Here is a 19,804-nt window from a genome sequence, read left to right on the forward strand (position 1 = left end):
CCACCATATGTTTCATTATTGTTCTTCAAGTACATCAATCACATATGACATGACAATGCTGCCTATCATTTATGGACAGAATGTAAAATACCATCCAAAGGGGTACGACTCAATCATCGTGACATAGCAGCTTATCCTTCTGTCACTAACAAATCCCTAACAACTTAACCATTCCCGACAATTACAATTATACTAATAACATCATCCCCCCAAAAAGAAAGTCGTCTCTGACAACTGACAACAAAATGGAGCCAACGTTTTGACCATATTTACATCAAAGAATAAAAACTAAGAAGGGGGTTGAGGGAGCATCCCTAAAGATGTTGGTTGCAATGCTACTGAAGAAGTCAAGCGTACTCGCAAATCATAAACTTGTTGAGTCCTTGCCTTCAAGTTTTGCTCTACCTCCATCATTGTCTTCAACATGAGGGTAGCCTCCACAAGTTCTCTCTCCTTAGTCACCTAAGCCAACTAGGTCTGCAATAGATTCTTCTCCATCCTCTCCATATCTGACTGTTGCTGACACATTGCCTTCTCCTTCCTAGTTGCTTCCATCTGAGCTACTAACTTTGTTCTTTCAATTGCCCAGGTTGTTTACTGGCTAGCCCACTACTACCTTTGATGAGCCAAATCTCCCTTAATAGCCACTAATCGGGTAGCCATCTCCTCTCAAGATCTCGCTACTGCTACCCAATCTACCTCTCCTCGTCACAAAGTATCGTAGGTGTCTCTGTAGACTTGTGCTATCTCTCAGTTGACAGTCCCCACTCTCGCCAACAACTCAGTCTTGCAATATCTCTAGAGTCTCCATGGTTGGCCATCCACAAGCCTCAAAACAAGTGGAAAAGGTTGTGGAACAACCCAACACTTGCACCAACTCTTGAACAACTCCCTCCAAAGCCCAAGCCTATGCAAAGACCACCACCTGGCTACTTCGACCAACCATATCTGCAAGGTATGTCTCCACATCCTTACCAAGTGAGTCCCTAACTATGAAGATGTCCTAAACTACCCATGTGAATCCAATGAGACGGTTGGATGGTCTCCACTACAGCCTAAGAGGACTCCAATGCTAGCAATCTCTCATCCCTTTCGACCTCTACTATATAATGCTCTCCATCCTCTGTGTCGTCCACCGCAAGTGTGACATCTACTGTGTGCTCTCCTCTCATTGGTGACTCGATGAAATCCAAATCCACAACCTCCCTCACAGGTTAAAGTATAGCAAGTCCAACAAGTGCATCTTGTGTCAACTTGAACCATCTGTTGATCCGGACACTCATACTCTTGAGTGAAAGGGGTTTGGCTAGGTACTACTTCAACCACAAGATCCTCTCTTGCTAGCTCTGTTAGCAATGGAATGTCCACTATGACTACTGCATTTGAGACTACCACATCCAATTGAACTTGAGGTTCTCCCCTCTCTACAGGTTCCTCATTGCAATGCACCTCTAGCATCTCAATCACCTCCTCTATCATGGCTCTGTGTGGTGACCAATCCATCCGAGACTCTACCACTATCTCAACAACCACGCACTCAAGAACCACTATTGGAGGTCTCTTTGCCATGACTGATGTTGTCTATGCTACTAGAGTCATATCTATCTGTGCCCTAGTGTGTCCAAAAGCAGGGATAGATGTGGCGCTGACTATTAAATGAGTTTTCGTAGGTAGGAAGGGTCGAGTAAATAGAACCTGCATAGGCATAGGTATTGAAGTGAATATCTCCACAAGGTCATCCTCTACCATCTGGTAACTATCTCCATTGTCTACTTCACTTGAACTTTTAGACATTTCCTAACAGCCACGATTTGTATCCCCCAACTCTGACCCTAAAAAACCTTTTTACGCCTTTCCTGCCCTGTCATGGCCTTCTGCCCTGATGGCATATCTAAATGTCTCCAACACATAATCGATGGCTCATCATATGCTAAGGGACCTAATCTCACCTCAAGTCTATCAATTGGAATCTATCTTCGTGTAGCATCTAGAAAGAGACCAATGGCATAGTGTGACATGTAGAACTTCTTATGTTGCAACGTCATAAACTCATACATCCACTTAGATAATAATGCAGCCCAGTCGAATACTGTACCGTTCATTAACCCATTCATCAACATTAGTTGTAGAAGGGCTATGTCTGAAACACAACTGAACCCTATAAGCCTTCTTTTCACGCATCCATAAGGCAATGCCATGGTCCTTCCTGAATAAAGGACTTCTTCATTCCCCTACCCTTGGAAGCCTTTGCTAGGGAGTTCATTTTTACAGCTGTCAAGTCCTTGCATACCAACTTGATCCTAAGCTATGTCACTTCCCATGTTATCTCTTTTGCCTTCAAATCAATTTGTTTCCCTCTATGCCCTAGTATGCCAAACACTCAGGTGAACTTTGTAGTTGTGAATACAACCTTCAAATCTCGTCTAAGGTAAGGAACTGTGCCCATTCTTGAATGTTTGTTGAAGGTCTCAATCATGGCTCACAAAGGACCTTCAAAATCCTTGATGCAAAACACATGCATTTGTATTTCCCAATGCGCTTGTGTCGTACTCAAGTTGTACATTATGGGATCACTATCAAACATCTCCTACCACCACTTGCAACACTCCAATAAATTAAAACCCTCGAACACTATTGTCTAAGGTGTTACAGAATCTTTTGATGAAGCAGATGACACCATTTGGACTTTAGGCCTTATCTTTTTCTTTCCTGTATCTATCTACCCTGTAACTCTCACTGTAGATGCCAATACTTGTGCATTTCTCTCCATAATATTATTGGAACCACTTGTTTGTTTCTGCAACTTCTCCTTCTAGCTTCTCTTACCTATTGAATCCATAATGGTTTTTTGTTTGTCTTTTGTGCACGGTGGAAAAACAATTAGGGCACCACACATGGCTGTTTTGTTTCCTTTTCCTTCTCAACACCCTGTGAAGAATGCATCTCTATATAGTTGTTAAAATTTACAAGACCAAACACCCTTTACTTATTGTCGCGGCTATAGTACCTCTTCATCTTGTTGTGTGACATTGTTGTGCTTTTAGTAATGCATTGCCTTGTGTAATACAGTTGTAAGTTATTTTCCCTAGTTCGTTTGTCTGCCTCATCTGCTTTGAGCCAATTGCTTGATGCAATGAGTATAAAGCCATTCTTTCCACTTTCCCTTGTAATTCTTCCTTCGCCATTGGTATTTTGTACCTTCACTACCTCCAAAATGTGCTTCACAGTATTGCTTGCTTTTCTGACATCTAGTACATTTATGTCTTTAGTCTACTCCCCGTAAGGTTGCTGGAAATTATTTTATCCATTCATCTTGGTCTTCCATGCCATTGGCTATCCAAATCGTCTCGAACATTTTGCAGTGTTGACTGGGATCTTCCTTCCCGTTACTTGTAAACTTGGGTAGTTTTTGCTTCTGTACAATGATGACTGGTCTTTGTACTAGTTGTGTTGGTACCATCAAACTCCATGTCCTGAAATTGGAAGTGTTTGGCACCCCTATACTTGGTGTCTCCAAACTACTGGAAGTGTTTAAGCCTAGTAGGCTTCTCTAATCACCATGCCCCTCTATCACTCTGACACTTGTGGCACTCTACCCTCGACTTCTTCTCTTTATATCCTTCGAGCCTCCCTTGCCTCCGTACATGGTGTTAAGGTTAAGTTTCTAAGAAAACTTCTTGTTTCCTCAATAAAATCCTCTTCAGTTTTCACCTCGCTATTCCACTCTTCACCATGGCAAAATTCCTCGCTGTGTTCACTACCCATGGCTCACCTTCACCAATCACCTCCTTTGGTAGTCCTTGAGTGATCCTCCTCAACCTTAGCCTTCCTTTGGCATGTTGCTGCAATAATATTGTTCTCCGAGTAACCTCCCACTTTTCCATTGCCATTTTAGTAATCCTATTCTTATTTAATTGATTTTGCATCAATGTTTTCCTTGAACATCCACAATAAAACAACACATGATAAAGTCAAAGAACATTTTTATACATTTATTGTTTTGTCTACAATTTATGTCAATATAGGGACATAATCATAACAACGAGCTCCCCTTTATTCATCTTCCCTTTTGGGGTTCACTTCATATCTCCCGTACGATGGCATTTATCTTTTTCCTCCTTGTGACGGTGTTCCTCTCTTTCATAGTAGTATTCCTTGAGAACTTGTTGTCGTCAGTTACCACAGTTGATTTCTTCCCTTCAGTTTTGGAGTGCCAGGAACGTCTGTGCTAGCAACCGTGGAAGATGCAACCAAACTAATTCCGAGAGCACTCCTGACAACACCTTCTGGGATCCCTTCATGTGCGGCTTCTCTTTGCACATGTATCTCAATAGATGCTTGGAGTATAGAGATAAAGTATGTCATCAATTCTCGTTCTCCTTCATACAACTCAAGATTCTCGTCTTCTTGATTGCTATTGTCGTAATCTATGGTTGCCTCATTGGATTCTCTTCGCCATTTACTCCTTCCCAGAATCTCGAAGGCAACAACGCCAAATGTTTACCACCTATGGTAAACTAGTTTGATAAATACTACTAGAAAGTATGACAGAGAAAGGAAATATAAATGTTTATCAAGAAACCACCATATATTTCTGATTTCATTATTGTTCTTAGTGTAAATCAATCACATAGGACATGACAATACTACCTCTCGTCTATGGAGAGAGTGTACATATATCATCCAAAGGTGTGTGACTCAACTTCCGTGATGTAATGACTTACCCTTCAATCATTAACAACTCCCTAACAACTTACTTAAACATTCCTGACAATTACAATTATACTAATAACAATCATGCCAATTAATGGAATTCCAAAACTCATTTGCAACTTATCCTTCCCACATAGATGCCACTCTTTCTAAAAATAAATGATCATATTTCTCACATGTTCTACAAAAGGAAGAACTCCGTACTCAAGAAACAATAGACCATTCCCATGAAAAGGATCACTAGTAGTGTTTGCATCTTCATGCAATTGATTGATCAATGTTGGCTTGGCAGGCTCCATATAAGTACCCTCTTCAACCTTGCTGTTGTCATGTAGGATTAGATTTACTCCACTTATAGGCGTAGTAGCAGATTCTTGCATATCCTCGTGTGGCTGTTCATCTTCCATATCACTCAAATTTCCATCACTAACCTCCTTAGCTCTATGCAATGCTTGAATAATTATTAACAAATTTACATGCCGCAATAGAAAGGGATGCATTCTTGATTATGAATATCCCATAGCATAGTAACGATGAGATATTACATCCATCCCCTCAATACATGAAATATAATACTCTCCATTGCAGAGAAAATATTATTATCATGGTGCTCTTTTATCATGACCAAAAAGTGATGAAACATATCATGGATCAAATATTCCAATCCAAGACCTAAGTGGAGGTTACTTTTATTTTTGCACAAATCTCCAATATTGTAAATCTCCTAGCAAATGGATCATTATTGATGTCATCAAGGCTGTGAAAACTGTCAATAATCAAGTGCAATATCTCTCTCATGGTGTCATCATCATATGGTACTCGAGGAGCTGAGATTCCTAAAACCTCACTTAGACATGTTGTAGTTGCTAGCTTGATTTCATTGTCATGGTGTCTCAACAAACCGGGTTGTCTTAAGGTGATCTCAATTGGAGCAAGAATCTTCTATATAAATCTTGAAGGTGACTGGTTCACCTTAGTCAATCATGCTTTTAATATATCTAATGGAATATCAACATCATCACTGAGCTCTTTGCCAATTTTTTGTAGCACACTCAACCATCACTGTCCATCATTGATCGCCATACTAGGATCCAAACCCCAAACTCTCAATCTTGCCCTAATAGGTGGCAAAATCACCAGCTCGGATACCACTGTAATGTACAGTTTCAGATTTGGAACTTCACAGGCATGACTTCCACCGCACAATACCTTCACACCACAACACTTTCATATCAAATGTTGGAAGAATGAATGCAAAGACTTTGAGAGGATCAGATGGAGCGAAGTTCAATGAGCATGGCTACCATCTATCATTGAATGGGGTATTTGAATAAAATTTACTTTTCATACATAAGTAATGTGGTGTTATTACATAACTAACTAAAGCAATGAATGTCTATTTGTCCAAAAAGTATTGTAGCATTACTTGTCTAACAGCATAGATGGAAAGATGCATAATTGAATAACTAAGACAGATAAAAGTTCTTCTGTGCATAATTTTTCATTCTAATGGTTCTTTTAAGTAATATAATTTGGATCAACAACACATCAAGTTCAAAATGAAAAGAAAAAAATTAAGAGAATTCAAAATGTTTGATCGAGAGCAATTTCAAATCGAGAACAGTTTCAAAATCAAGGCTTTTGTCCCCTACAAAACACTTTTGGTAGAAACAACTGGGTTTCCTTTAGAGGAAATAATTATGCTTCAATTACTAGGCTAAACAAAGAAAGCATGAAGCATGCAGACTAAGAAGTGGCCTAGAAGGGTATTATGAAAAGAGTTCAACAAATGAAACAAAACTAGTTTCAAATCAGAACAGGCAGAGAAGTACATGGAGCATTAGCTTGAGCTAATTTCAAACATGTGGATACAGAAACTTGGAAGGACACAAGCAGCTAAATTCAATCCTTTCAATAAACACAGTCAGAAAGCTGTGAAGAAATTGAAATTAGAAGAAAGATGATAAATCTTATTATCCAGAATCAGGACTAATTCAGACCATCTCAAGTGTGAGACTAGAAAATGGGCTGCTTCAGGAAGTGGAAGAGGGGGCGGAGGGCCAGAGAGAGAGTTAATGTTGATGTAGCATGCATATTCCGTACCTTGCAGATAGCAAAGGCACTGGTGCTTCATCATGGATTACTTGGCTCTTAATGATGCCCAAAACAGGCACACTAAAATCTTTAGGGTTGACTTTTTCTTTGCCCTCCTCAAAGAGGGTAGAGTAGTGAAGGGCGTAGTTTCTAACCATTAATAACAATAGAAGATCCAGGCTTGTCAGGGAATTGTAACTGTGCTAACCTGGTATCTTCTTTTGTGTACACTACCATTTCTATGAATTGGCGTAAGAGTGAAAATAGTGCTTTCATTTTCTCCTCTATATATGAATCAAACAAGTTAATATTTTAAGTCTCAGTTTAGACAAATCTGTTGCAAATGAAGGTGCACCAAAAATAATAATACTTTATTTGCTTAAGAATTGACTTGTTGAAAGAATGAAAATCAATTTAACCAACTGAACAATGAAATAAGCAGAACTAATTCTCGTGGAGAACAGAAATCAATTTAAAAAACCCAAAAGAATGCAATTGAAATAGAAATAGATAATTAAAATTTCATGGTAGACTCGCCTCCTAACAAATACCGAGCAATCTCTCGCTCAGCAGCCACTTGCAAAGGAATCTGGAATTTCAATGTGGGTTCCTCGTAATACCCACGCTTTAGCTTCACTGTAGAATTAGTTTGAATTCCGTAGCTAATCACTGTTGAATTCTTTTGCTGAAAATGAAGAGCTCCTGGGCAGTACATTGGATTAGCTTCCAACCATTGGTCTACATCTGCTGCACTTACAAATCCTTTGACCTGTGAATACAATCTAGTAACTGAACAATTCCCATATTGATTTGACTGCTTCTACAATAATACATATACTGAATATGCATATAATTAAAACATATTAATAATAAATTTATTAAATATGCAAATAATTGGAGTTGGTATGCTAATACATGCAAACAAAACCAAATAATTGATCTCAGCGTCCTAATATGGGTATCATATAAGAAAGTAAATGGAATCAAAATGCTAATACATGTATCAAAGATGCAAATAATTGAGATAGGAATAGCAATACACATAAAAAATGTAAATAGCCGAAAATTCTGAATGTTAACACATGTATCAAATATTAAAATAATTACTTAAAAATCCCAACATATAGTTATAATTCAATGAATATATATTAATAATTTATTTATTTTTTGGAAATGTTGATCTACAAATATAAAATATGCAAATAGTTGAAAGCAAATGTATTTAATATTCAGATAGATCAAATATGAATGCTAATACATGTACTTAATATTCAGATTATTCAAATTAAAACATTTATGCTTCTATCAAATATGCAAATAATTGAAAATATAATACTGGTGTATCAAATGAATAGAGCACTACAAATCCTAACTGTGCAAACACTTCTAGCATAATGTGAGCATGTGGCTAATATAGAAAAATATTACATAACTGACCTGTAATTGCCCAAACTTGGTAAGTCCCAAGGAGAGCCAAGTTAAAGGACTTCTAGGGGCCCACTACTTGAGTCAATGGCGAGTCCCCAAGACTTGCCATTTTTCAAGAGATGATAGGGGATGGCTATACAAAAAGGAGAGTTTTTCAAATATACATATCATAACATTGATAAAGCATTCAAAATGTAGTGATGGAGTGGGGGTCAAAAAGTGGGAGATGGATTTCGAATTTTAGAGCCTCTAGTCGTGTTAGTGGAAGTTCTAGTGAGGCTTTCAGCAATTCAGATGTTAACGATGATGCTGATAAGGAGGAGTGCAGTGTACTTGCTTGGTGGGTGTGGTGTGGTGCCATTTGGAGTGGAGGGTGCAACAAACCTCTGTATGGGATTTTGTCTCCTCAATTGAGAGTTCTTCTGCTATAAGCCTTTCCCTTTCCAAGGTCGCTGGTCTTCACACCTTGTCCCTTCTTCATTGTGTTTGAGTGCCAGCTGAGGCGGATTGGGTGACCAATGATCTGGTTGGAAGGTCGTGGCTTTGGGAGGAACAGTTTGTAGTGGCTCCCTCCTTTGTTTCAGTAAGATTGCTTGTTATATATGGTTTTTGAGGCTTATTATTCAAATGCAGAGTTGGTTTTAAGCTCTTTGGCTTGTGGCCTCCATTATGGAGTCCTTTAGGTTTCAATTGGCCAATGTTTTGTAGGCAATGCTCATGTTTACAAAAGGTTGCAAAGGATACTAGTTGTAATGCAGCCCCTTTATGGGTTTATTATTTTCTACGTCCTTCAACAATTTTTTGGCTTTGTCACTCTATGGCCTCTTTTGTTGTATAGAGCTCCTTCTTTGTGAAGATTTTTAGTGGTCCATAATGTGTCAATGGTCTTGGTATTTGCCTTTCAGAGGTGATGTGGGCTCATTCTTTGACCTAGTGTCTTCTGGAAGATCCGTGGACGGGTTGTGTTATCAAGTCTAGCAATGTTATTGCTTTTTGTTTTATATGGATGGCCCTCCTTTTGCATCTTGGGGTTTATCTCATTTCCCTCATTAAGATGGCTCCTCCTTTGAAGACAAAGATGGAAGGTCTTGGAGACATCCAATCTTCTACAGAGGTGGAGTTTGTGTTGAGGTGGTGACTGGTTGGTGTTGGCAAATAATTGGTGATGCCCTATTTCTCAAGGATGGTTGGTGGTTTGTTGCTCTTGCCTTGATACAAGGTTTTGGCCCTTTTCTCCTATAGAAGTGGAGATTTTTGGTTTTTCTCTTTCGCTTGGAGATGGACTTGTTCAAGCTCTTCTTCATTTTGTATTTTTGGGAGCCTTCTTAAAACCCAGATGTCCAACAAAGCATTATGGATCCTCTTCAGGTTCTTGGACTTTGGTTCAAGGTGTAAGGATATGCCTCCTTAATTGATGGTTACTATCTCTTCAGCTCCTATTGACATCCTCTCCTATTGAGGTGGACTGGAGGTTGATGTCAGAGGTGCGCCTTTAAGAGATCTTGAGGGATCTAGCTTTCACATGACGGTTTTGGGAACCATTACAAAACCCAAATCAAAGGTTAAGATTCAAGCTAGCTTTTTGGTGCTTGGATTTTTTTGTTGTTTTATTGCTTTATCATGGGATGGCAGTGCCTACCAAAACCTCATAAAAAGGTTGGGGAGTCTTTGAAAACCCCTATGCCTCTAAGTAGTTGATGTTTAACATATTCATGTGTTTAAGTTACTGTTTACCTTATGGTTTGGTGATGCAAGGTTGGAATGCTCTATCTTTTGCACCAGAAGTTTATAATTTGGGGATCCTTCGAAATCTCCATGTTCGTTTTGGATCCCAGGTCAACACCTAGGTTTTCTTCAACTGGTTCTTAATCGTGTTTCTACTTGATGTCTGGCTAGATGCTGACAAATTTCAAGGGCCTAGCATAGGCTATGCCTATTTTTGGTTAGGGATGGGTTGGGATGCCCCTCAAATCCCGAAGATTCCCCTACTTGGGAACTCGTCGATGCAAGGCTTCGGCCTTCTGCTATGCTTTCTAGGCAGCTAGTGACTTTCTTGAATTTATATATTTACTAGTGACTGTATGTTGGTTTCGGGCTGTTGGTTATCAATGTCTTATCTTTTGCAGCAATTCATCGTAGTAGGTTTCCAGATCCCCCTCAAAATCTAATTGTAAAGGGTTTTGGGGGCCCCTTCAAAACCTATTTTTCTCCTAATCAAAAACGTTGATAAAGCATTCGTCATGGACATTGTAGAAGCTTATACATTTAGAAGGATAAACTAATTCATCATTTTAGAAACTTTCATTTTCAATGTCCATATTGTGTTAAAAATATAACAAAAAAAGTCGGAAGGATCCAACTTTCAACTATGAAATAAAATAAACTATAGCCAATAAACATTGAACTAAGAAAATATGATAATATATCAATGTCCATAATAAGTGGATGGTAGGTCTAAGAATTTAAATCAAGTAGATTTGATGCCCTAACCTACTCTTTTAATTGGCATTCATTCCTTGACCAACTATACTTCTCTTGCTGCTCTTCAGCTTCATTGCAAAAGTGGTAATGATTTTTTTTCTCCTTTTTGGTTATTTTATGCTTAGATTACATTTTGGTATTGTTTAATGTGGTTTGGGTGTCCTTGCGGACCTGGCCACAGTTTTTTTAAATTAAAAAATGTATTTTTCTATAATAGTCATCCATAAGCACCCTAGGTTGTAAGCGACAGCCAAATCTCCTCTAAAAGGTCAAGGGACTTGTAGGAGTCACCTAATTGTCCTCAATATCCCCACCCACTCTCGAAGTCATCCCACAAACATTTCTGGAATTCTACACAGGTTGGGGACAGGTAGGGTACCACTAAACACCATTCAGATATTCCCCTACCATCCTCAATAAAAGATTTGGAGTAACGGCACAGGCTACACATCCCTGTGAAGCATAGTTTAAATTAGCAAATTGATTGAGGACAGACTAGTAATTGTAAATCATTTGGGAAAGTTCCGCATCCATCACTGATGTATCTAGAACTTAAGGAGGATTTGGAAGAGGTCACCACTTATTTGGAGCTGCATTTCTTCATTGTGGAGCAAATTTGAAGAGGTAAGTGTAAGAACCCCTGCTAATTCTGACCTGAATTTTAACTTCATGTCAAGTCTGATATTTTAATTTCAGACTTACAATAACACTTACAAATCACATACCCAGAGATAGATTTGTGGATAACTTCAAGTGTGAGTCATAGGGGCTATCTCTAAGTCCTTTAGAACTGATATCATCTGAGGACAAGTGTTGCAAATTGTTTGATGTTGAAATACAGAACTTCCTCATTGTCACAGCAATAACATCATTACTATCTGCCAACACCCTCTCAACAGCCATTCTTCTGGTACTCAAAGCTGATGGAAATATGAAACGAATCCCAGCCAAATCCTTTCTATGATAGAAAAATCCACACTACAGTGTCCAGCTGTGATCTATAATTCACAATCAGTGCCCAGCCTGCCACATGTAATTGCACCCTTGATGAGAAGAATCCCTGCTATCTTCAAACTCAAACCCAAGAATCCATGGTTAGACCAGCAACACACGCTATGTTTGAAGAGTCCTAGTTTAGAATTGTTTCCAGCATATAATCCACAACTAGGCAATGATGTTTTAAAATGTAAGGCTCATGGCAATAATGAGCACAAACTCAAATACTTCTTCAGAATTCCTCACAAATCAATTGCACCCATATTAATAAACTCATTCTTGTATAACTCAAAACAAGCATTCTTAACTTTCAATCTGCAAATATGATTCCATCATTGGGTCCAAGTCTTCAGCAAATAAGCTCAATGGTAGACTCCAAATGAATCCACTCTTCAAGTAGAGTTGGGTTTCTATCCAACCTACAAAGTCCCATGGGTTTTCATCCTCAAAAATAGCTGTCACATTCCCACCAGCAACTTAAGAGAAATATCAAGAGACAAATAATCATATATACTTCACTTGGAGAAGGAAGAGGCTCCTTTATAAAGACTTCCCAACCCATTAGTGAGCCTCCACTCTCAATGCGGGACTAAAAAGTCACTTCTATTCTATTTTCTCCTTACAAAGTCACTTTATAACTTTATTATCATTCTATAATTAAAGTGACTTAATAATTTTGTTTTATGACATAAAGCAACTTTTTCCCCCATCAAATAATAATATGACATCCCATTAAATAATATTCCACCTTTTTGATCCTCCACAAATACGAATTAATCACATGACCTGCACATCATCCCTTATATCTCCCATGTCCAAGGGGAGTCGTCCCTTTTTAGGATTACCATAAAAATAAAATATCAATAAAATAACATTCCAAAAGAATTTATACAAATTGGTATTTTTTTAGCAATTGCTTCCTAGGCAAAAAACAAATTCCTTCATTCCCAATCTTACATCTTTGGCTCCAAATCAAGGACATTACAAGAAGTTGGTATTTTCTGTTTCATCATTTTAAAACTTTCCATTGTGCCCTACAATTGTTTTATTTTATTTCATTTTATGTGATGATCACAAAAAAAGGAAACCCTATATATCAAATAATCAAACCTAGCTCTTTTTGATTTTTTTCTTAAGTTTTAGCTATAGACTATAATTATTCTTCATTGTTTTAATTTTAATTCAATTATGAAGTGTAAATAATTTTTTTTCATTTACGATTTATTGCAGCTTACTATTCATTCAAAATAGATCCAAATTTTCAAGCATAATCCCACCTCAATTACAAAGGATCCCTATTGCAAAACGTCATCCCTAGGGTGAAAAAAAGTGAATTGACGTGCTCATTCCAAAACGAAGTACAATGGGGGGAGGTCTTAATTGGTTGAGGTATCACCTAACTGTTGATGTTTTGTAGCTTCAGTCGGATAAATTCTATATAACTTATATTTAATATTATGTGAGCTATATATATATATATAAAATTATGTGAGATATAATATAATATATAGATAGATAGATAGATAGATAGACATACCCATGAACGGGCATGTCTCTACCTTGTGGAGACATGTCCACTCATGGATATGTCTATTCATATCCTTTATACTGCAGATCAGATCCTAAAGAAAGACATCAAAATCAATATATGTTCTGCCCTTTGGAGTTTGGTGACTACAATCATCAGATTCAGAATTACAAATTTATATTCAGTAATTATCATTGAATTGTCATTTCATACACATTTGCAGTGATCCTCTTACCTTAACATGGTATTAGAGAAGGCAGAAAATGCAAGAAAATGATGACAGACATGGTAGATATTCAACGAAGTGATAAGATTTTAAGGAAGGAGAAATTTGTATTGCCTGAAACAAATTTTAATACACTGAGTGTTGTTTGAATGGATTATAAGGTGACTGTGGCTGTAGTTGCCTTGGTTGTTGGGGCTATATACCTTGCAAGGTTGCAGTTTCAAAACCAGTCAAGGCCTTGTTTGAATATGGAACATTTTAAGGGCTTGCCTAGATTGCCCACAACTGCAGCTCCACGGTGCTATGAGTTGAAACTCTGGCCTAATTTAGATGCCTGCAAATTTGATGAGAAGCTGACAATTACTTTGGATGTAGTTGAGGAAACTAAGTATATGGTGCTCAATGCCGCTGATTTGGATTGTTCAGCTGGAAGAATGAATCTGTCTCTAGCAGTTGATGCGCACTGGTTCTCTGATCATCTACAAATGTTGAATCTATTCCTTGGAAACGAAAGTGGTCAACCCTAGTAAACAAAAATATGAGAAGTGGCACCTTCCCAACTATTGACAGAGCAAAATAACCCCGTCGAGGATGTATTAATACAATGATAGTGGAAAGAACAGATTATAGAAATGAACAAGTAAAGATTACTCTGTGATTACAAATTATGGTACACAATAGCAATCCACATGGCTAGAGAATGGATATGATACAATACATATAATTGAAAAATAATCAACATGGTATTAGAATAGGAATTTTGCATTGTGGGGCAAATAATAATCAATGTTTCATTCCCACTGTTTGACAAATGCTTAAATGGAGGCCTTTTCTGATCTGATGCATATGGAACTTTATTGGAGCAACTTGTACAAAAAAGTACTTAATATTCTTAAGTGTTTCATTTATCTACTCATTGTAGTCTCTCTCTTATTTATATTTATATATGTACTATAAGAGCAATTTGCCTTTATCTTTTCCTCTCTCTAGGGATGTTCTTCTAGGAAAAAGGAAGAAAGATATCAGATTCAGAGGGAGTCTTAGCACTTCACTAGAGGCAACATTGGATGAGGAGCTCCAGAAAATTGATATTCAGAGGCAGTCCGAAAACCCATGTGTGCGATTGCATGATTTTAAATGGGCCTACCCCCTATGTAAATCATGAGAAAGTGACAACTTCCAAAAGGTTATCACTTGTATTTGTTAAAGTTAGTGGAAGGTGACGATCTAAGATGGATATCCTATGATGTCTAAACATATCATGATAGATTATATCTTGCATGATGGATTAAGTTCCTTAAACAGACCATAAACGTTCATGTGGTAAATTTTTATTGAAGATATGTGTGCACATACCTTATGAACATTTTGAGTATTTGCTGAATGTCATGCAACTCCATGTTCAGGAGGCCATTACTCATAGTACTTGGTGAATATCATGTGACTTGATGTTAAGGAGGTTATTACTTAGTGTATTTTGTGAATGTCATGTGACTTGATATTCTAAGGCCATTACTATAATGTCACCATTTTTTGGCGAGTCTATACAGATGATGGAGTTAGCTCATCCTATCGACCCTCGTGAGCTGACAAGGTGATTTGGGGGTCCCAATTGTGAACTCACTATTTTTATTAAGTCTATTTTTGGCATTGCTATTTTTGGCAATGCACTAGGTGGCTCTGGCAGTTGGTTGTCAACTGCACTAGATATGGTCATTGATAGCATGAGCTCATATTTGTCAATTAATTATTATAATAATATTTTATTATTATAATAATGACATTAAAAGATAATGTTTTAAAGAGTTGTATTGGAAGGTTCATAAGCTGAGTTCATTTGGAAAACTTCCACAGTTTCTAAAGACGAGTTCTTTTGGGAAACTTTTGATTATAAATATGGTCTCATTTCATTGGAAAAAGCACGCTTGATTATTTAATTGTTTTTGTTGCCTTTGTGGTTTTTTCTGAATTCTAATATTTTGTGGCCCTTGCTGAAGTATAAGGGTTGAGTTTGAGATCTCGAGAAGTTCTTGGCAATTGTGCTGAAGCATACAATTGGGCAACATCTCCTACTGTATTGTTGTGGCTAAGGAGAATAATCTTGATTATTATATTGAATTATTGAGCATCTGGCTGAGGTTTTGAGAAAATTCTGAGAATTTGTTAGTGGTGTATTCAAATTATGCTGATAATTTGCATTTCTCTTCTTCTGTAATTATTGTGTCTAGAAGAGATTGGATATTGGAGTTTGGAAATTGAGACATTGGCTGAATTGTGGAAAAAATCGAAGGAGTTCTTCCCTCATACTGTGTCATTGCAATTTAGAATCACGTTGGTTGGGATATTGCCGCTTTGCTTCTACAGGTGGTGTTTGGTACCTAAATTGCATTTACCAATCAATACAAGGTTGGGCGGATATATCCTTAACACCTGTGATATCATTCTCTACAAATCGCAAGGTTATGCTGGTAGCATTTGAAAATTACTAAGGGTTGCAACTTGAATTAAGGTAACTATGGCATTGGATTGGAGGCATTTTGATAGCAGATCGATCAGTCAAGATAGACGGCTTGCATTAGTAATTGGGGAGTTTGCAGATACCATCAGTGGCTAGCCTTTCATGGCAATTTCGGCATTGATATAAGGATGACAGCCATAGAAAGTGTGGACGGGGTTGATATGATTACCAATTTGCAAATTACAAACAGGTTTTTGAAATTATATTTTGCAATTAGTATTTCACTGTTATGCTAAGGAGTGATCAGGTTCAGCTTAGTTTGTCAATAAACGAAATCTACATTGTCTCTTTCATCTAATTTAGTATATCAGAATTTGCAAATCAAAGTTAACTTGTGAGCTTTTGCAAATTCATACATGCCCAAAAATGCAAATAAAAATATATATAAATTCCAACATCATATTCAGTTATAACACAGCTTGCTTCTGAAGTGTTTGACGAAATGTCAAACCACTAATTTTAACTTCAAAATTGGAGTTGAGTCATAATCTGGTCAAGGTTATTATAGTGGTATCACAGCGGTTTCCTGTCAACCTATAGGAATTGGGCTCAGAATTATTCAATCAGTGCTTTGTTAAAGTTGCAGGCAATATTTGATTTATTATCTTCTATTCAATGACATGGGTGATGATAGGAGATTTGTATCGGGTATGCACTATACCCAAAGAGGTCATACCACTCCACCTAGGGAAGGTTTATTCCTGAGATACAGTTTGGTTTCGTTGGTAGTCCGGGTGGTTCAGGAAGGTTAGCTAATTGAGTTGACATACATACTAGCACTCATGATAGGCTACAGAGGCCCACGTTTCTAAGACCCGAGGTGGATGCGGTCAATGTTGAGTCTAAGGCCGCTCCTTTTGTTGATGATGTCATGGTATGCTTTACCACATGTGATTAAATATCATTTGAATTTTGATACGTTCCTAACTCATAAACGAGAGCATTCTAGGGCGAGGTCGGCACCTAAGAGATAGAGGCCTCAACAGACTGAGGTATAGCAAGTTGTCAATAAGATGGCATTGGAGCACTCTAATGGTACTAAGAGAGTTATAGCTCAAGCTTATATCCATAAGCTTGACACATATTTGGCTTTGCATCCTATGTCAAAGGTGGACGCTATCAGATTTCGAGAACTGCATCCAGATGGAGCTGCCCATGACTAGTGGTATCATGGGTTAGTGTCTTTGCGACATAATCATATTACTTCCTATCAAGAGTTTGTGGATCGTCCCATCAAGAGATTTGATAGGAAGGATTGAAAGGTGTACTTTCATGAGTTGGCTCAGCTAAAGCAGTCTGGTGGATTGGAGAGTTACATCAGTGAGTTCCAGAGGCTTTCAGTCATGGTTTATGATATTTTTGAGCGCAAATGAGAGATGTTATTTATGGAGGGATTCACTGAGCCACTTTGTGGATGGGTGAAATTATTGGGCCCATCTTCTCTACAGGGTGCAATGAGGAAGGCATAGGACTTGAAGTCCTCTTCTCAAAGCAAGGTTGCTTCGAAATCTTCTGCTCTTAAGCTTGATGATGAGGAGTCCCCACCAATTGTTGGGGACAAGGGCAAGTCACTAGGGAGATTTGATGACACTTCTAGAGAGAATTTGAGGAGGCGATAGCTTTGCTATTGGTGCAAGGGGCCTTTCTCTAAAGGTCATACTTGTGCATTAAGACCGAAGGGAGTAGCAAATCGTGGTATGTAGGTTTTCACTAACATGATTGAGGATGTGTAATGTACCCTTTTTGGGGGTCCTATTTATTTACGACTTTTTTTTAATTTGTATCCTTTTTGCCATATTTTCTTTGATGATTGCTTGTTTGCTTGATCTCTCAAGGGATTAATGATATATGGATCAGCAAAGGATTTGTTTCAATGGATTCATGAGTGAAGATTCATAAGTGACCCTTGAATGATTGGAATGTTCTCTTTATGGTTAAAAGATCACCACCTTTCATAAGGCTTGAGTCCCTACTGTTTATTGCTGTCTTGAGAGTAATAAATTATCTCTTCTCTATTTATATATATGATCTGATTATGATTTCATCCTTACTAACATATAATATATGTAATAGACTATTTAAAGACTCTTTATTATATATATGTATACATTTAATATAATATAAATAACTCTGTTCAATTACTATTGACTCTTTATCCAATGTGTTCTGGCTGTTAGACTTGTTTCCAGACTCCGAATACAGATTTAGTAACCTGTCAATATACTTGTAGCTTCCTCTAAATAATGTGTCTTTCCTATATAATCCTCCCAAATTCTCTTATCCTTCTATCTCTTTCTTGTAAAAAGTAGTTAATGTATTTATATGCTATGCTTTTCTATCCCCATTGAGAATGGAATAGATCTTCAATATATATCCCAAGAATTCCAAAGGACATCTTCTTTCATGTGATAGATTATCTTCTATGAAGTGAACCACATCCCTTGCATTAAAAGCCATCTCCTTCCAATAAATACTTTTTACCAGTTAACATATTCTCTAATTTATGTTTAGCCTTCCATTTTATTGATTAATCATTATTCTATTCGGATCACCAAGGCATGCTTATAGATACCTTATATTCATTACTGAGTAAGTATTTGCTTATAATGATGCATGCCCCTTCTCTTACATCAATATGTATGATGAGTACTAAATAATTTGCTTCTGCCTTCAGCATTATATGATAGCAGACACAATCGTGAAAGTATTGGCTTGGTTCGATACTTCTATGTGCTGCAATTGTAATGACTCTTTCTGCTTTCCCATATTTGGCCAAGTTATGAAACGATGTCTGACGAGACTGCTGTATCAATCATCTCTTTCATCCAATTCGTCACTGTCAATTTTCTAAATACTCTACCTAATCATTGACTAGATTTAGCAGAAGGCATCTTTGTCTCTGTTTGATTTCTATCACTGTTAATGACACATATCTTTAAGCCACGTCAGAATTAACGTAGCATATATAATATCACTTACTATTAGTTTTAAGAAATAATATTAGGAATGGATATCAGTAATTAATATTATTATATTGATGTCCTATTGATATCATATTGATGTTATATTATTAATGGTAGAATTAATTATTGTTTCTCTAATTGCCATCATTTATTTAATTACATCTGATTGCTGTAATATTATTACTATAGATTATTAATTATAATAATATTTAATTCTCAATTATGTTATAATATTATCCTTGAATATGTCCATTTCATAATATAACCCAAGTAGGTACATTATAAAATTATTATTGGTATTTGATATTATTTATAATCAAAAATATTTATTTGTTTTTTAATTTATTTAAATCATTAATATTATAATTATAATATAATATTTTACATTACAATTATGCTATAATCTTATATATTGTTTTATTTTTATATTGTCAGATATATCACTATTATATAATAGATTATAGTATTATTATTCTTAATTATTATCATTATATAATATGTTATTCGAATATTAATATATCCTTTTAATTTGGTCTCATGACAGGATGAGTCATCACAGCAGCATGAGGATGATGATAGAGTTTATACTGTGATGAGTCTTTACAGTTTGGTATTTGACTCACGTGTTCAAGATTTGCATTGGGCGTAGAGTTGGTTTGTGCCTAAGTTGGATTGTCTGCAGGATGATTGTGTAGATACAGTGAAGGAGAGTGTGCTGAGATCTCCTATGGATTTGTCTGCTAGTACTGTTCCGATTTTCATAAAACATCAACATTCCCTCTTAGCTAGGGAGGATAAACACATGATATGATATTACCTTAGTGCAATATCAAGAATGGCATGTTTAAGGATATCCT

At 37.0% G+C, this 19,804-nt stretch overlaps 1 protein-coding gene across 4 annotated transcripts in view; it reads right to left on the bottom strand.

Annotated features, from left to right (window-relative positions):
- The window catches only part of LOC149569541 (ABC transporter A family member 2-like), a 185,428-nt gene that overhangs the window by 86,314 nt on the left and 79,310 nt on the right, over window positions 1–19,804 (bottom strand). For all 4 annotated transcript variants that reach the window (XM_089822218.1, XM_089822216.1, XM_089822217.1 and 1 more), the window contains one exon: window positions 7,345–7,576. In XM_089822218.1, coding sequence (XP_089678344.1) covers window positions 7,345–7,576 — 232 coding nt within the window. The remainder of the gene's footprint in view (window positions 1–7,344; window positions 7,577–19,804) is intronic.

Source organism: Cupressus sempervirens, chromosome 3 (genome assembly GCF_028749045.1).
Source record: "Cupressus sempervirens isolate cs-2001-9-10 chromosome 3, ASM2874904v1, whole genome shotgun sequence".
Taxonomy (NCBI): domain Eukaryota; kingdom Viridiplantae; phylum Streptophyta; class Pinopsida; order Cupressales; family Cupressaceae; genus Cupressus; species Cupressus sempervirens.